Source organism: Pan troglodytes, chromosome 7 (genome assembly GCF_028858775.2).
Source record: "Pan troglodytes isolate AG18354 chromosome 7, NHGRI_mPanTro3-v2.0_pri, whole genome shotgun sequence".
NCBI lineage: Eukaryota > Metazoa > Chordata > Mammalia > Primates > Hominidae > Pan > Pan troglodytes.
Genome location: NC_072405.2, coordinates 74363815 through 74380050, shown reverse-complemented (window position 1 = coordinate 74380050; position 16236 = coordinate 74363815). Strand labels below are relative to the sequence as shown.

Genomic DNA, 16236 nt, shown 5'->3' with positions numbered 1-16236 from the left:
GCCTGAAATACTGTACAGTAGTCCGCCTTTATCTCTGGTTTTGCTTTCTGTGGTTTCAGTTACCCATGGTCAACTGTAGTCTGAAAATATTAAATGGAAAATTCCAGAAGTAAACAATTCATAAGTTTTGAATTGCACACCATTGTGAGCAGCGTGATGAAATCTCATTGCATCCTGAACCGTGTTGGTTATCAGATCAGCCATGTTGGTATCACAGTGCTTGTGTTCGTCACCCTTATTTTACTTCATAATGGCCCCAAAGCACAAGAGTTGTGAAGCTGGCTTATTGTTATAATCGTTCTATTTTATTTTAATTATTGTTAATTTCTTACTGTGACTAACTTATAAATTACGCATTATCGTAGGTGTGTTTGTATAGGAAAAACAGTATAAATAGGGTTTGGTACTATCTGTGGTTTCAGGCATCCATTGGGGGTCTTGGAACATATCCCCCAAGAATATGAGGGGACTACTATACTAAAAATATAAATTATAAAACACATACGGCCGGGCATGGTGGCTCATACCTGTAATCCCAGCACTTTGGGAGGCCGAGGCGGGTGGATCACCTGAGGTCAGGAGTTAAAGACCAGCCTGGCCAACATGGTGAAACCCCATTGTGACAAAAATACAAAAATTAGCCGAGCATGATGGCAGGTGCCTGTAATCCTAGCTACTCGGGTGGCTGAGGCGGGAGAATCACTTGAACTCCGGAGGTGGGCGTTGCACAGTTAGCTGAGATCATGCTGTTGCACTCCAGCCTGAGTGACAGAGCGAGACTCCATCTCAAAAATAACCACATACAAAAATAGCTTATTAGGTGGGGCACAGTGGCTCACACCTGTAATGCTAGCACTTTGGGAGGCCAAGGCAGGTGGACTCCTTGAGCCCAGGGGTTTGAAACCAGCCTGGGCAACATGGCAAGATCCTGTCTTTATAAAAAATACAAAAAAATGAGCCAGACATGGTGGCATGCACCTGTGGTTCCAACTACTTGGGAGGCTGAGGTGGGAGGATTACTTGAGCCCAGGAGGTCAGCGCTGCAGTGAGCCATGATCATGTCACTGCACTCCAGCCTGGGCAACGAAGTGAGATCCTGTCTCAAAAAAACACTATTAACCAAGGGTATTGAAAGGCTATTTTAAAGGATGGGACAGAAGCAAGTGCAGAATTCTGATGGTCTGTCCTGCTCACTCGGCGATTATGTTTCCCCATCACAGGTAGGCTCGCTTTCCTTTGAGACCACTGGATTTGTGTGTTATGCTGCTAGGGCTGTCAAGTAGGTTGATGGCAGGGGGCACAGCTCCACCCTGAAGCCTAGTCTGTTCTTCCATGGTAGCATAGAGAGTCAAATTGATATTGATTCTTTTGGTATACATGTGAGTTGTGAGGTGATTATCATCTGCCCAAATCGGCACAATTTTAGCCGATAGCTACATGAAAAGTATGAGTGGGTAACTCATAATTATCACAATTTTTGTCCTTGTATATGTTGCTCATATACAATAAAATCGGGATCTCTTTCTTTGATGCAGTTATGATTCAAGAAGATTACCACAGTCAAAATCCTTACCATAACGCAGTCCACGCTGCGGATGTTACTCAGGCCATGCACTGTTACTTAAAGGAACCTAAGGTAAGAGGTTGACATTGATTTCAGGTGAAAATCATAAGAAAATTCCTTTTGATTTACTTTCACATACTTCTCCTGAAGTTACTGCTTTGACTGAAAATCACAGACTTCCTTCACAAGAATGAGATCTAGCTGGATCAAGTTTCTGAATCTGGCTGTGTTTCAGAGTGCAACAGCTAGAGAATTGGGTGGTTGTTGAGAGAGAGGCTGGAGAAGCCCAAGCAAGGGCCAGGTCACTTGAAACCTCGACTGCTGGCATTTACACTGAGCTCCACATGGGCTCCATGTGGGCAGGGACAGCCTTGGTCTGACTCAGTGAATGAATGAGGAGCTACAGAGAGGAGGCAGGAGACTTTAGAAAATTATCCTGGCTGTGATGTGAAGATAAATCGTATCAAGACCAAAAGCCTGAACACCTGCCAGGAGTTACTTCAGTGCTCCATGGAAGAGAGCAGAGTGGCCTTGGTGAAGTAGGGATGTGGATAGTTTGCAAGTTCTCTTGGGAATTAGAATGAACAGGACATGGTGGTGAATGCATTTGGGGGAAAGAAACAGAAGTCAGTGAAGACTGGTTTGGGTAGTTGAGTAGAAGGTGGAAGTCTTCCATGAGAGGAGGAATGTAGAGCAGAACAAGTTTTGGGGGTAAGGCTTGTAGAGACAGTGAGCACCATTTTGGATCCGTGGTGTTAAATGTATTTGACATCCTAATATAGAGGTCTAGTGTAGAGTTACATAAAAGAGTCTGAAGTATAGAAGAGAAATCAGACTTAATGTATGGATTTGGGAATCATTGTCTGCAGGTGTTAATGAAAGCCTTGTTTGCCCCTGGACATTTCCTATCCCTGGCAGTTCTGCAATTATGTCTGCCCACCCCATCTCTACTTCAAAACTGCTCTCTCCCTAGATCTTAGTTCTGGCTAAGGTGTTAGGCGGGAAACAGGATGACCAAACTGGCTTGTGCCCATTGATGCCAACTTAAGAACACAGCTAGTCTTCTGATTATTTAAGAGATCATAGAATATGTGAAAATGCCCGTTTTTTAGTATATATATCATGACTTTTAAAAAATCAACTTTATTGTGGTAGAACTTACATGCAGTAATACAGTGCACACATTTTATGTGTACGGTGTTGACAAATGTATACTCCCAACCACCCAGCTGTTTTTTTTTCTGTAAGAGACAGGGTTTCACAGTGTTGCCAGGCTGGAGTGCAGTGGCGTGATCATGGCTCACTGCAGCCTCGACATCCTGGGCTCAAGCTGGAGGCCAGCTAATTTTTTTAATTTTTTGTAGAGACAGGGACTCACTCTATTGCCCACCCCAATTTTTAAATTAAACTTTAAAAAAATCTCTGGGCCAAGGCTGCATCCTCTGTTTGAGAATGTTGTAGGAGAGACTGATGAGTAATCACCATACAATCTGGTAAGTGGAAAGATGGTAATAAGTTCTCTGCAGCACACAAAAGGGTTAACCTGGTCAGTGAAGGCTTCTGCACTCCCATCTCCCTCTGGGCACACCCAACCCAAGCCAGGGGCAGGGAAATCTGGGTGATGCCAGGTGAGCAGGGTGGGGATGCATGTGGACAAAAATTAATAAAAACATGATTTTGAACAGTTTTTGCCTGTGGAGTTCTGATAATACTTAAACACTTTTCATCCTTAACATACTCAGTGAACACTTTACCCAAGGCTTCAATTAAGGATATAGATAAAATCACAAAGCCCTACAATGCAGGCATTTCCCTTCTCCCTTATCATAGTGAACATTTTAAAATGGAGTCACCCAGGACTGGGCACGGTGACTCATGCCTGTAATTCTGCACTTTGGGAGGCTGAGGCGGATGGCTTGCTTGAGCCCAGGAGTTTGAGACCAGCCTGGTCAACATAGCAAGACCTCATCTCTTTCATTCAAAAAAAGATAGAAAGAAAAAAAAAAGAGTCACTCAAAGTTTTAAAAATGAATTCTGAAAAATTTGAAGTAGGTCCAAGTGCAGTGGCTCATGCCTGTAATCTCAATACTTTGGGAGGCCAGGGCAAGAGGATCACTTGAAGCCAGGAGTTTGAGACCAACCTGGGCAATATAGCAGGATCCCATCTCTACAAAAAAATAAAAAGTTAGATGGGCATGGTGGTGTGTACCTGTGGTCCCAGCTACTTAGGAGGCTGACTCAGAAGGATCACTTGAGCCTGGGAGGTCCAGCAGAGAGTAGTGATAGTGCCACTGCACTGCAGCCTGGGTGACAACCTATCTTTAGATAGATAGATAAGATAGATTAGATAGATGCCTGAAGATTGTATCTCTTTTACTCCTGAGCCTTTGCGTAGCATCACGTTTTATACTCTTTGAGCATCTGCCACATGCCAGGCTCTATCCTGGTGCAAGGAATGTGGTGGTGAGCAGGGCAGGAATGATCCCTGTCTTCATGAAGTGTACATCCTAGTTGGGGAGGCAGTCATTAAACAAATAGATAAATAGAATTTTGATCAAAATAATATGTTAGTGTCTGGGCATGGTGGCTCACGCCTGTAATCCCAGCATTTTGGGAGGCCGAGGCTGGTGAATCACCTGAGGTCAGGAGTTTGTGACCAGCCTGGCCAACATGGTGAAATCCCGTCTCTACTAAAAATACAAAAATTAGCTGGGCATGGTGGCGGGTGCCTGTAATCCCAGCTGCCTGGGAGGCTGAGACATGAGAATCCCTTGAACCTGGGAGGCCGAGGTTCCAGTGAACCGAGATCACGCCACTGCGTTCCAGCCTGGGCGACAGAGTGAAACTCAGTCTAAAATAACAACAACAACAACAACAACAACAACAACAATAATAATAATAATATAGAGAATGACCAGGTGGATGGCAAGAGTTTTACAACTTCAGATAGGGTGATCAGAAGACACTTAAGTGGACAGTACATAACTAAGGAGTCAGCCATAAGAAAGTCCAAGTACAGAGGGAATAGTAAATAGACTTAAGTATATATATTTTGTGAGAAATTTGTTTTCAGTTTTTATACCTTATAATTTATATGGAAGAGCTAATTCTTGGACTCTTGTCTATGTGGAAAAAAAAATATTTCAAGCCAAAGAAATTACTGGAAATTTTGGAGACAAACTCATCTCTCTATATATGCATTGTTACTAACTTGAGTATTTATTTTTTATGTCCTCAAGGCTGAACTCATGTGGATTATAAAGCATTTTGTTCAAGTTGAGTCCAAAGTTTCCTTGATTGATTGACACTGGTAACATTCATAGTTGTCAGCTGAGGAGATTGTGATTTTCCCTTTGTTTCCTATTTTAATGTTTAGTTTCATGTTTCTATAATGAGTTTAAATTAGCTATTTTACTTAATAACTATACTTAAACTAAGTCTGGATAAGAATTACGCTTACATGTCCCAGAGATAAACCCACTCTAACACTGAACCTTTAAACCTTGCTCTACTTGTCCCTGGCAGTTGACAAAAGAGCCTGGCCCTGCACGTCCCTCCCTGGCCCCCGCATCCTTCCCTTTGATGTCAGCAAGACTGATGGTTGAGTTGCCTTTCTTGCAGATGTACACTTATTCATGCTCTGAGTAGATGCTAATTGCTAGTGACAAAAATATGAGTAAGATTGGAATTTTGGCCCCCAGAATCTTACTTGTAAAACATATGGGAACCTGACGTGGAAACCATAGGAATGTCAGGCCTCCAGGGCAGGAATTTTTGTCTGTCTATTCCCTAATATTTACCTGTCCCCTAAAACAGCACCAGCACATGGTAGGTGCTTGGTCAATATGAGCTGTTAATGAATGATATTGTATATGGGCTTTATCATTGGCTGGGTTTACTCTAACTGTTCTCTGTTTTTATGTTTTTATTTTGTTCTGTTTTGTTTTTCAGATGGAGTCTCACTCTGTCACCCAGGCTGGAGTGCAGTGGCACAATCTCAGCTCACTGCAACCTCCACCTCCTGGGTTCAAGCGATTCTCTTGTCTCAGCCTCCCAAGTAGCTGATAGGCATGTGCCACCATGCCCAACTAATTTTTGTGTTTTTAGTAGAGATGGGGTTTTGCCATGATGGCCAGGCTAGTCTCAAACTCCTGACCTCAAGTGATCTGCCTGCCTTGGCCCTGCAAAGTGCTGGAATTACAGGCATGAGCCACCATGCCCAGCCTAGTTCTCTGTTTTTAGACCTCTAGAGCAGTGGCCGCCAACCTTTTTGGCACCAGGGACCAGTTTCACGGAAGACAGTATTTCCTTGGATGGGGAGGGGGATGGTTTCAGGATGAAACTGTTACACTTCAGATCATCAGGCATTAGATTCTTATAAGAAGTGTGCTGGCTGGGCTTGGTGGCTCACACCTGTAATCCCAGCACTTTGGGAGGCTGAGGCAGGCGGATCACCTGAGGTTGGGAGTTCGAGACCAGCCTGACCAACATAGAGAAACCCTGTCTCTACTAAAAATACAAAATTAGCTGGTCGTGGTGGCGCATGCCTGTAATCCCAGCTACTTGGGAGGCTGAGGCAGAAGAATCACTTAAACCCAGGAGGTGGAGGTTTCGGTGAGCCGTGATTGCGCCATTACTCTGCAGCCTGGGCAACAAGAGCGAAACTCCATCTCAAAAAAAAAAAAAAAAAAAGAAGTGCGCAACCTAGATCCCTCACGTGCACAGTTTACAATAGGGTTTGTGCTCCTATGAGAAGCTACTGCTTCCAAGGCAGAGCTCAGGCAATAATGCTCACTGGCTGGCAGCTCACCTCCTGCTGTGCACCTGGTTCCTCTCAGGTTCCTAACAGGCCATGGACCAGTACCGGTCCATGGCCTGGGGATTGAGGAGCCCTGCGAGGACCGCCTTGTCCTTTTGCCTTCTGTGTGTGGGAGGTTCATTTCTTTCAGTAATTTCTCAGGATGGACATAATGTGTCAAGAATCTGTCTTCACTAGGCAGGGCATGGTGGCTTATGCCTGTGATTCCAGCACTTTGGGAGGCCAAGGCAGGCGGATCACCTGAGATTAGGAATTCGAGACCAGCCTGGCCAACATGGTGAAACCCCATCTCTATAAAAGTACAAAAAAAAAAAAAAAGTCAGGCATGGTGGTAGGCGCCTATAATCCCAGCTGCTCAGGAGCCTGAGTAAGAGAATCAATTGAACCTGGGAGGCAGAGGCTGCAGTGAGCCGAGATCGCACCACTGCACTCCAGGCTGGGCGTCAGCAAGACTCTGTCACAAAAAAATAGAATCTGTTTTCAGAGGTAGCATCATTAGGAAAAATAAAAATACAATATTGATTCAGGACATTTTATGTCACTAAACTGCTCTCCTCCATGATAGTGCCACCTCCTCTTTACCCTCAGCAAGCCACCAGTATCTCAGGTACCTTCTTTCTGCTATTTCTACTATATTTTTGATTTGCCAATTTAGCCAAAAAAAAAAGCTACCACTAACGAAACTCACCGTGATAACCATTACAATGGGAAATGATAAGGGCTGGCAGGCAGTGAAAACAGTAAGCTTTTCACTGAACACAGCAAAACTCACCACTTAATAGTTTTCTATTTTATTGAAAAAGAACCCTAATGATGGCTTTGCAGATACAAGTAAAATCTGACCTTCACATATGTTAAATAATCTGTAGTTTCTTTTTTGGACATTTCTTTGTTGTCAGCTCTTAACAGATGTAATCACAGAATGGAAATAACATCTGTCTTTTAATCCACCTTAAAAAGTTAAGTTATTGAAGTCCTTGTCTTTGTTATAATATTGAAAATTTTCTTTCTGATGAAAGGTTTTTTTTTACAAGCAGAAATGTTACATTTTTATATCAAATTTTTTTTGCATGTGTGATTTGTTTTTAAAGTTACTTTCTCTTCACAGAATTTTTGAGAATTCAGTTGCTTATTGTCATGTTCCTATTTTTAATGGTTAACTCTTTAATATACCTGAGATTGTTTTGATGTCATGTGCAGTCATACATTAATTTTTTAAATCAGTCTAATTTTGGATTATTGTATTCTCCCAGGATGTCTATTCTTCTGCCAATAAGAATGTAACCCCTTTGCATACTGCCTAATAAATTACATGTTCATAAGACATAGACACCCATGCCCATTCATGTATATGTCAAGGAGGGGAGATTGCTTTATATGCAGTATGCTTTATATCCTATGCATTCTGTTCATCTTGATTAGTAAGCAGCGCTTTAGAATGCTTTATTTTTTCAATGCTTTTGTATATCCTAAAGAGGAAATAATTTTCTTCATCTTCTCCTATTCATTGACCTTCTCCGTGTACTAATTATATGCGATACAAAAATAAATAATATGCATCTCTGCTTCCAGGTAGCTTACAGTTTTCCAGGAGATTCAAGCCCTCAGACAGTGATTTCTCTGACTGAGATGAACTTAACACAGGGAGTAGAAAGAGATGATTGATTCGTTCTAGCAGAGAAAGAAAACAATAGAATTCGAATCTAAAATTATTTTTTATCTCATTTTAAAAATTTTCAGTTTTTATCTTTGTTGTATAACATATAAATGTTAGTTCAGTATAATAATCCATAAGTACATATACTTAATATAAGTGGTGTATGCTCAAAAATTTTCACTGTTAGAGCACAGGATCATTACAGTTTAGTCAGCACTGTCCTAACATAAACCTAAATAATACCATGCTGTGATGAGTGGTATTGTGGCAGGCCATGAGGTGCTGTGGGAACACAAATCTGGCCAAGTTTGCCAGAAAATGAGAGGCATTTCATGAAAAGCAGATGATATAGTCAAGGTGATCTTTTTTATCATTGAACATTTGTCAGCTAATCATAAACTTTTATTTATTGTGATTATTAAATAAGTTTGGTAATGATTATTGAGAGTAAAGTTACAATTTCTGGTGTGCAAGATTGCTTTCCCTGACATGAATACATTGTATCATTGTTATGAATGTATCCATCCGTTAGGGGAGGATTTTATCACAGACTTGACATAGACTTCCACTTAACATGATTACTCAGTAGCCTCCTTAAACATCAGGACTTAAGGAATAACCTTCCATTTTAGATTACATTATTGAAATCCAATAACCAATTTGTTGATAAATAAACACCCTTAAAATTTTAGGTCTTTTGTTCAGTAATGGCTACAGTAATAAAAATGTGCCAAACTGTGTTCGTCATTTTAAAGCCATTATTTCTCAAAAAGAACGGTTTATGCTTTAGCTGCCATTTTAATTAAGCTTGTTAAAAATGAAATGGCCTAAGGATGAACTCTCTAAACTCCACATGGGCAGGGCCACTGTTGTATCATGCCTTCGCCAGTGTGGTGATGAGACCAGGACCTGGCAGATGTGCTTGGTGGACCTAATGAACAACCGCCTGAGGAATGACGTGAAGGGGGAGGAGATTGCCACCACTACCATTGGCTGCTAATTCAAAACCACTGTGACGGCGTAGAGCTTATTTTAGATATATCTGTGATTCATTATTCTTTTGTCACACTTCAGCTTGCCAATTCTGTAACTCCTTGGGATATCTTGCTGAGCTTAATTGCAGCTGCCACTCATGATCTGGATCATCCAGGTGTTAATCAACCTTTCCTTATTAAAACTAACCATTACTTGGCAACTTTATACAAGGTTAGTGCAATTTTATCATCAAGATTTATTATTTTTGCATTCTAGAAAATCTTTCATATTTTGAAGAAATGAAAGTAATGAAAATAAATTCTCAATGAATGTTAGAATTTTAACCAGATTAATATTGCTAACAGTATTGTTAGTAATGATATGTCCAGAAAGAGACGTATCATTAAGTAACTCAGAAACGTCCTTTGTTGTAGAATACCTCAGTACTGGAAAATCACCACTGGAGATCTGCAGTGGGCTTATTGAGAGAATCAGGCTTATTCTCACATCTGCCATTAGAAAGCAGGTAGGTTGGATTAAGACAAATTTAATTTGTTACTGGTTATAGAAGTTAAGTTGGCAAAGTAATTTTATAAAGTTTTAAAAATTGTTATGTTCAGGTGTTCCACAGTTTTCAGTGTTTGTCAAATTTAATAAATTATATACAATTTTAGTAATTTAGAGCTATCCTACTATATAGTCGGTAACATTTTAATGGATAGTTATTTTTATCAAAGACTATTCCATTGGGTTTGAATACTATAAAATTTACTCCAAATACACAATTGCTCAGCCATAGTTTACTACTTATTTACATAAATAGATATTACACATTTCCATACTCAGCTGAATAAAACCTTAAGGTCTAGGTATAAAGGTAAATTGGATGGAATGTAAACATTCTATTATATTAAGTAGATTCATTAAAATCTGTTCCCAGAAGTTTTCAAAACTGACAAGAAAGTAAAGAGAGTGCCTTATATCCTCAGTAGCATAATCCTGGAGTCACACTTCTAGAGCTATAGGATATAATAATGAATGGAAAAAACCCTAATATTTTAGGGAAAAAAAATAACTTAAATGGGCTATTTTAGAACCTAATAAAAAACATTAATGTGAATAAGGCTAACACGATGGTGATGGTTTATAAAATCTCACGTCATTGCCATAGTGTGGTCCACACACAAGCTTTTTAGTAATGTTGCACTGAGGGAAAATGCACGTCAGCAAACCATGAAAGTGGATCGAAACCATCCACTTCAAGAAAAGTGGTGAGGTATAAAAATATGTTTGAGTATTAAAATTTAAGTTCCACTTGCTCTTCTCTGGTTTCCCTTTCATAATTTAAAACAACTGTATAAAAAACTGTTTTGTGTAATGACCGTGAGAAAAAAGCTGGACTTTATTTTTTATTTTTTTAAATCTTTATTCACGGATACCATTTGGAGTATGACAATACTTCTGGTAAGTAAAATCATTTTTTGCTGTAGTACAAATACGAAAATTGCTTAAACACACTGTATATGTAAATTATGGGTTCTTAAAATTAAGACAGATTAAAATGTTTGCTTCATTATTCCCTTTTTAAAAATCATGTTTTTCATTTGATGATTAACCCTATTGAGTTCTCAGATTTAATAAAAATGGAAATAAGGAATACTACCTAATAGCATTATTTAATGTTTTCTTCATTTAGGATTTGTTTTAACATTCAATATTGTGAGTCTTTTTATCTATTTGACAGCTCTTTACTGATCATTATACAGAGATAGTATTTGCCATGGCCCATTAAAACAAAAGGCAAGAATTTTTTTTAAGTATGTTTATCTTGTTAATTGATCTGAGGCAGTTTTATAAATGATGTATGTATTTGCTGTTTATATTAACATGTTACCTTTTTCCTTCCAGAAAAGTTGGATATTCATTTACAGATAACTGATTGGTTCTTGAGTTTAACCTTGAAAACACAGTTGTTAAGTTGCTCAGGGGAACTGCAACAGGCATCTTAGTCAAAATGTCTGTAGGAGTCAGCTGTTGAATGGGCCATTATTCTTTCTATTTGAATCTTCCTTCTGCCTTCAGATCTCAGGCACTAAAAAGCAAACCAAAGTTGTTTACCCTCAGCATGAGAATTTTCCAGCAAAAGAATCCCAGCAAGGAACTTTCTCAAACAACAACCAATGTTACATTGATTTTTTTTTTAAAGCAAATAATACCACCTTGGCTGGCAAAATAAAGGCTCTCCTTTTGGAATGTTTGCATATTGGTATTTTCCTACAAACTCTTGGTTTTAGTTTTGATTATTTTAATGGCTTTTTTTGAAGCATTCTATAAAACTCATTTTTTTGTGTGATAAATTTTAAATTGAATGATAGTTGGATACTTTAGGGTTCTGTAAAGCCTTCCGATTATTATGGTTAAGAGAAAAAATCAATAAATAGTTAATTGAAAGTCTTATATTTTCTCTTTATATTTCTCTAATTCCAGGCAACAAATGGAGACACAGATAGGTGCTCTGATACTAGCCACAGACATCAGTCGCCAGAATGAGTATCTGTCTTTGTTTAGGTCCCATTTGGATAGAGGTGATTTATGCCTAGAAGACACCAGACACAGACATTTGGTTTTACAGGTAAAATGGGGCTTGGAAACATTCTATTTCTAGGATAAATTATGTGACTGTCAAACTAAAAAATGAATATTCTAGTGTAGTTTTTCAGAATGGTTAAATCTTGAGGGCAAGCTAAAGAATTTCCTTCAATTAGCGCACACTCCTTCCAAAAGGAGATCACTGGTGAATCTGCTACCTAGGAAGGCACCATTGCTTACGTGTTTTTCATACTCAAGATTTCTGATGAAAACAATTTTTATAAGATTAGGGTACCAATTAAGAAATAGCATTTTATTCTCATAAATTCTTACATCTAAAAATAGAAGAATTATATTTCTGGCTTATTTATTTATATTTATGGTTAATCCAGTCCTTGCACTTGGTTCTTTGGTATTATTGTCAAGTGTGTATATATCTTAAAACAATATTAATGTTTTGTTTGCTAGATGGCTTTGAAATGTGCTGATATTTGTAACCCATGTCGGACGTGGGAATTAAGCAAGCAGTGGAGTGAAAAAGTAACGGAGGAATTCTTCCATCAAGGCAAGTTACAGTATTGAGTGATAATTAATCTATCCAGTTCATTTTTTTTAACATCATAAGAATAAAATAACTCAATAATTTATATGGGTCTAGCAGTAGAGTCTTGACATTTTTAGTAACAATTCACAATAGATATACATCTAATCAATACTCTACAAATTGAGCATCTGTTTTGAAAATTAGAAGTCCTCTTTTGGAATGATCAGATGTATTTATGCATTTGTGAGTATAGATAGATTAGGTTTGGAATTTTGCTGTACAGAAAGATTTCCCTGAACTTGCTTTATCCTTGTCGTGTGTGGAGGGCCATATGAACATGTAAAACTTTTGTGTGTGTAATTTAAAACCCGGATCCAGGAATCTTTATTTCATGAACCTTCCTTTCAGGTTGTATATTAATGTGTTATAAATTACAGTCTTGGGGTAACACCTTGCATTTAAATAAAAATATCAGCTTGGCAATCTCTTCTATGTGTAAATAACTTAAAATTTTAAAAAGAACTACTTGCAAAGCTGTCCTCTCATGAGGATTAAGTATGTTTTTCCTAAGAAATGCACAGGTATGTTCAAGCCTTTAATTATATATTTAACCAATAGATATTCTTCATATTAATACTTCTCTTTTTTTAATTTATAGGAGATATAGAAAAAAAGTATCATTTGGGTGTGAGTCCACTTTGCGATCGTCACACTGAATCTATTGCCAACATCCAGATTGGTAACTATACATATTTAGATATAGCTGGTTAGAAAAATGCCACTGTTTTTATCAAGAAGGGAAATATATTTGAAGTATAAAACATTAAAATTATGCTCATTTCTATTTTTAAAAATAATTTAAGAAATTTTACACTTGTTTTCCCTTATTATGGCTCTTCTAATTCTCATTTAATTTTAGGATGTAAAAAGCACATTTTTGCAGAACAGGCAGCAGCAATAACTTGTTTCTGTTCTTATGTAAATAAGAATCCATTATTCGCTCATGTGGAAGCTTCTTTTGCATCATTTGGGACTGCCATTTAAAAAAGGATAGGTAAACAAAGAAATGACAAAAATAAAATAAATAAAATAAAAATGGATAGGTGGTGACCCACTGAGCCTGATCATAATACGAAGACCAGCTTCTGCCACTGCCTTTCCAGACTCTTACCACTGCCTGTTGATTAAATCTAACTCTTCAACATCCTAGACAGGCCCTTATAATCTAGCTTCAAATGCTGTGCAGCCATCTTGCCTCAACTTCCCTCTCACTTGCCTACAGCATCTCGGGACGCTTCTGTGTTTCCCAAGTATACGCTGTTCTTTCGCTCTTTGTGCCTCGCCAGTGCTTTCCATGTGCCTCGTAGAGTTATTTTTCTTGAAGAGGCAGCTCAAATGTCACCTTCTCCAGAAGCTGCTCTCCACTTGCTTTAGGCAGAGTCAGTCACTTTTCTTCTAGATTCCAAAGTGTCTGATCCACTTGGTTGTGGATTCCTGGAGCCTAGCACCACACCGGAAGCAGGAGGCCCTTGAGAACTGTGTGTTGTGTGAACTAATAACTGTATTATAGAAAGCATAATGAAAATGTCCTGTGACTGAAGTATGTGTAGCTTGTTGCAGGAGTTCACAGGAAGGTTGACTAGGATTGAGTGTGTTGGGCTTTGGGTATAAAGGAGGGGGATTCTACAGGGGCATTAGCTCAACAAGGAATAGAGGGAGGAGTGTAATTTTGGTAGCTGGTGTTGAATAGGGCCTTTGAGAATCAGACTGAACACAGTGAAATATGTGCCCAAAGTTCAGAAAGATGAAGTTTCCAGAAACTAAGAAGGTAGCACAATATGTGGCATCATACTCAGAAAGGAAGACCATGCCATGGGGCCAGAAATTCAGAAACGTAATTCTTACATTGTGATTGCAATGGATACTCATGGAAGAAAGTGGGTAGTGGCCGATTTGACTTCAGAGTGACAGGTAGAGAAGGGAAGAGCGTGTATAACTGTGGCCAGACTTTAGGAGTGTGAGGGATGCTGAATCTCCCAGAGAGCTCACACTGGCCAGGAATGCTGAGAGTAGCAGATGCTTTTCTTTTGGGAGGATAGTAAAACAATTTAGAACCAGATATGCTTTGTCTTGATTCTCAAGTAGAATAATCTTCAAATGCAAAAGAATACATTAGAAATGGACAAAAGTGGCCAGGAGCGGTAGCTCATACTTGTAATCCCAGCACTTTGGGAAGCTGAGGCAGGCTGATCGCTTGAGGTCAGGAGTTCGAGACCAGCCTGGCCAAAATAGTGAAACTCACGTTTCTACTAAAAATACAAAAATTAGCTGGGTGTGATGGCCACTTGGGAGGCTGAGATAGGAGAATCGCTTGAACCTGGGAGGCAGAGGTTGCAGTGAGCCGATGTCATGCCACTGCATTCCAGCCTGGGTGACAGAATGAAACTCCATCACTCCATCTCAAAAAAAAAAAAAAAAAAAATGGACAAAAGAGAATTGAATCGAAGACAGGTGAATCGGTAGTCAACTCAGTTACTTTTAACATTAAATGTCTTTTTATCCTAGTAAACTACTCCCTTGCTTAATGGGAGAACTTGCAAATGAGATTTAAAACATTGTAATTTTTATAAGGTAACAGAAGCTAGATCCCTTTCACTGTTCATCTCAAGCTATTGATCTTGTCAGTGTTGTACAGATCTAGAATGGGTTGTCAGGGATAAGGTCACTGATCTGATGGTGATTGTTGACATCTGCTGACTCCACACAACAACCTTAGGGGACCGGCGCTTTGAGCATCCTTATTTTCAGATGGTTTGCCCACTTCATGCAGTTAACAGGTGTTGGTGTTGGGCTTCAAATCCAGGTCTTTCGGACATCAAATCCCAGCCTCTTAACAACTCACCAAGCAGTGATTACTACTCCCCAGCATAGGGGCAGTATGTACAAGTCATGTTGAACTAATACAGTTTCTTTCTTTGATAGGAATACTAATTTTGTTGAACAAGAAAATATGTACTGGATAAGAGTAAGGCATTTGACAAGGCGTCCTGTGAAATCTGTGAAGATAAAGTACAGGCTTGTGGGGCTAGTACAATTAAATGGAGTCACAAATGGTTGAACAGCTGTGTTCGAGGTACTAATTAACAGAGTCCTGCCCTCCAAGAGAGAGGCTGGTCCATGGCTCTGGTCTGTTCATTTTTATCAGGTATTTAAAACCTAAAAGAAATTTTAGGTTAACATAGAGCCAGAAGTGATAGCTAATTTGTTGGCTGTTGGAGGTAAGATCCCCAAGGATCTCAACCAGTTGGAACAGTGAGAGGTATGAAATAAGATGAATGGTATGAAACCTATAATAATAAGGGCCATGTGGGTAGATAACTCCAGTGGCTTATGACTTTATGGCACGTAGGAAAGACAGGGCTTTGGGTGGCTGGCTCAACATAACACTGTAGTGTGAAGATGGCTGCCAGAAAGCCGCTGTGTGCTTTGACTATAATGACACTTTTCTATGTTTGTTATCTCTTTCTCCTCACCAGAACATAAGCTCCTTGAGGGCAGGGATCTTGTCTGTCTTATTCACTGCTGTATACCCAGCCACCGTGGCATAGTGCTGGGGACATAGTAGGTTCTCAGTAAATATGTGTGGAGGGAATGGATCAATGAAAGAAAGAAAGCCTTATTGCACATATTGTACATAATTAATATTTCAGATACCATAATTATATACACTTAAAAAATTCAGCCATCAGGCCATATATAACTTTCCTGATTAAAAGTAGTGGATGCTGGTTGCTTTAATTCTGGTGAGATTCTTATGTTGGATAAATGGAACCTATGTTGTCTGTGGTCCACATGGTCTTTTGCTGCAATGAGAGTCTTGGATATGAAGAAAATTTTAAAGCGTGATAGAATCAGAATGTATATTTTCCCCATTCTTAACAGATCAAAATGTGATAAAGATGTTATTTGTTCCCAATATATAATATGATTTGATTGATAGCTATTTTCTAGAGGGCTTCTTTTGACCTTGTTTAAGATACTACTTAGTATTAAGTCAGATCTAATGTGCAGTGGAGTGCTATATAACC

At 39.0% G+C, this 16236-nt stretch overlaps 2 protein-coding genes across 20 annotated transcripts in view; one reads left to right on the top strand and one right to left on the bottom strand.

The window, feature by feature from the left end:
• MTFR1 (mitochondrial fission regulator 1) overlaps positions 1-16236 on the bottom strand; it is a 127861-nt gene that overhangs the window by 34807 nt on the left and 76818 nt on the right. For 2 of the 7 annotated variants that reach the window (XM_009455464.5, XM_054656797.2), the window contains exon 8: positions 9540-11107. The exons of 3 other annotated variants lie outside the window; for them this stretch is intronic. In XM_009455464.5, coding sequence (XP_009453739.1) covers positions 11021-11107 — 87 coding nt within the window. In that variant the 3' untranslated portion in view covers positions 9540-11020. Of the gene's footprint in view, positions 1-7810; positions 8055-9539; positions 11108-16236 lie in introns of those variants that run through there. 2 more of the 7 variants (XR_001720218.4, XR_010159248.1) reach the window with 2 other exon arrangements.
• Positions 1-16236, top strand: part of PDE7A (phosphodiesterase 7A) — a 126538-nt gene that overhangs the window by 107793 nt on the left and 2509 nt on the right. For 12 of the 13 annotated variants that reach the window (XM_063816332.1, XM_063816331.1, XM_016959523.3 and 9 more), the window contains 6 exons: positions 1536-1636; positions 9115-9246; positions 9450-9541; positions 11503-11647; positions 12073-12169; positions 12807-12887. In XM_063816332.1, coding sequence (XP_063672402.1) covers positions 1536-1636; positions 9115-9246; positions 9450-9541; positions 11503-11647; positions 12073-12169; positions 12807-12887 — 648 coding nt within the window. Of the gene's footprint in view, positions 1-1535; positions 1637-9114; positions 9247-9449; positions 9542-11502; positions 11648-12072; positions 12170-12806; positions 12888-15130; positions 15282-16236 lie in introns of all 13 variants that reach the window. The other variant, XR_010159246.1, reaches the window with a different exon arrangement.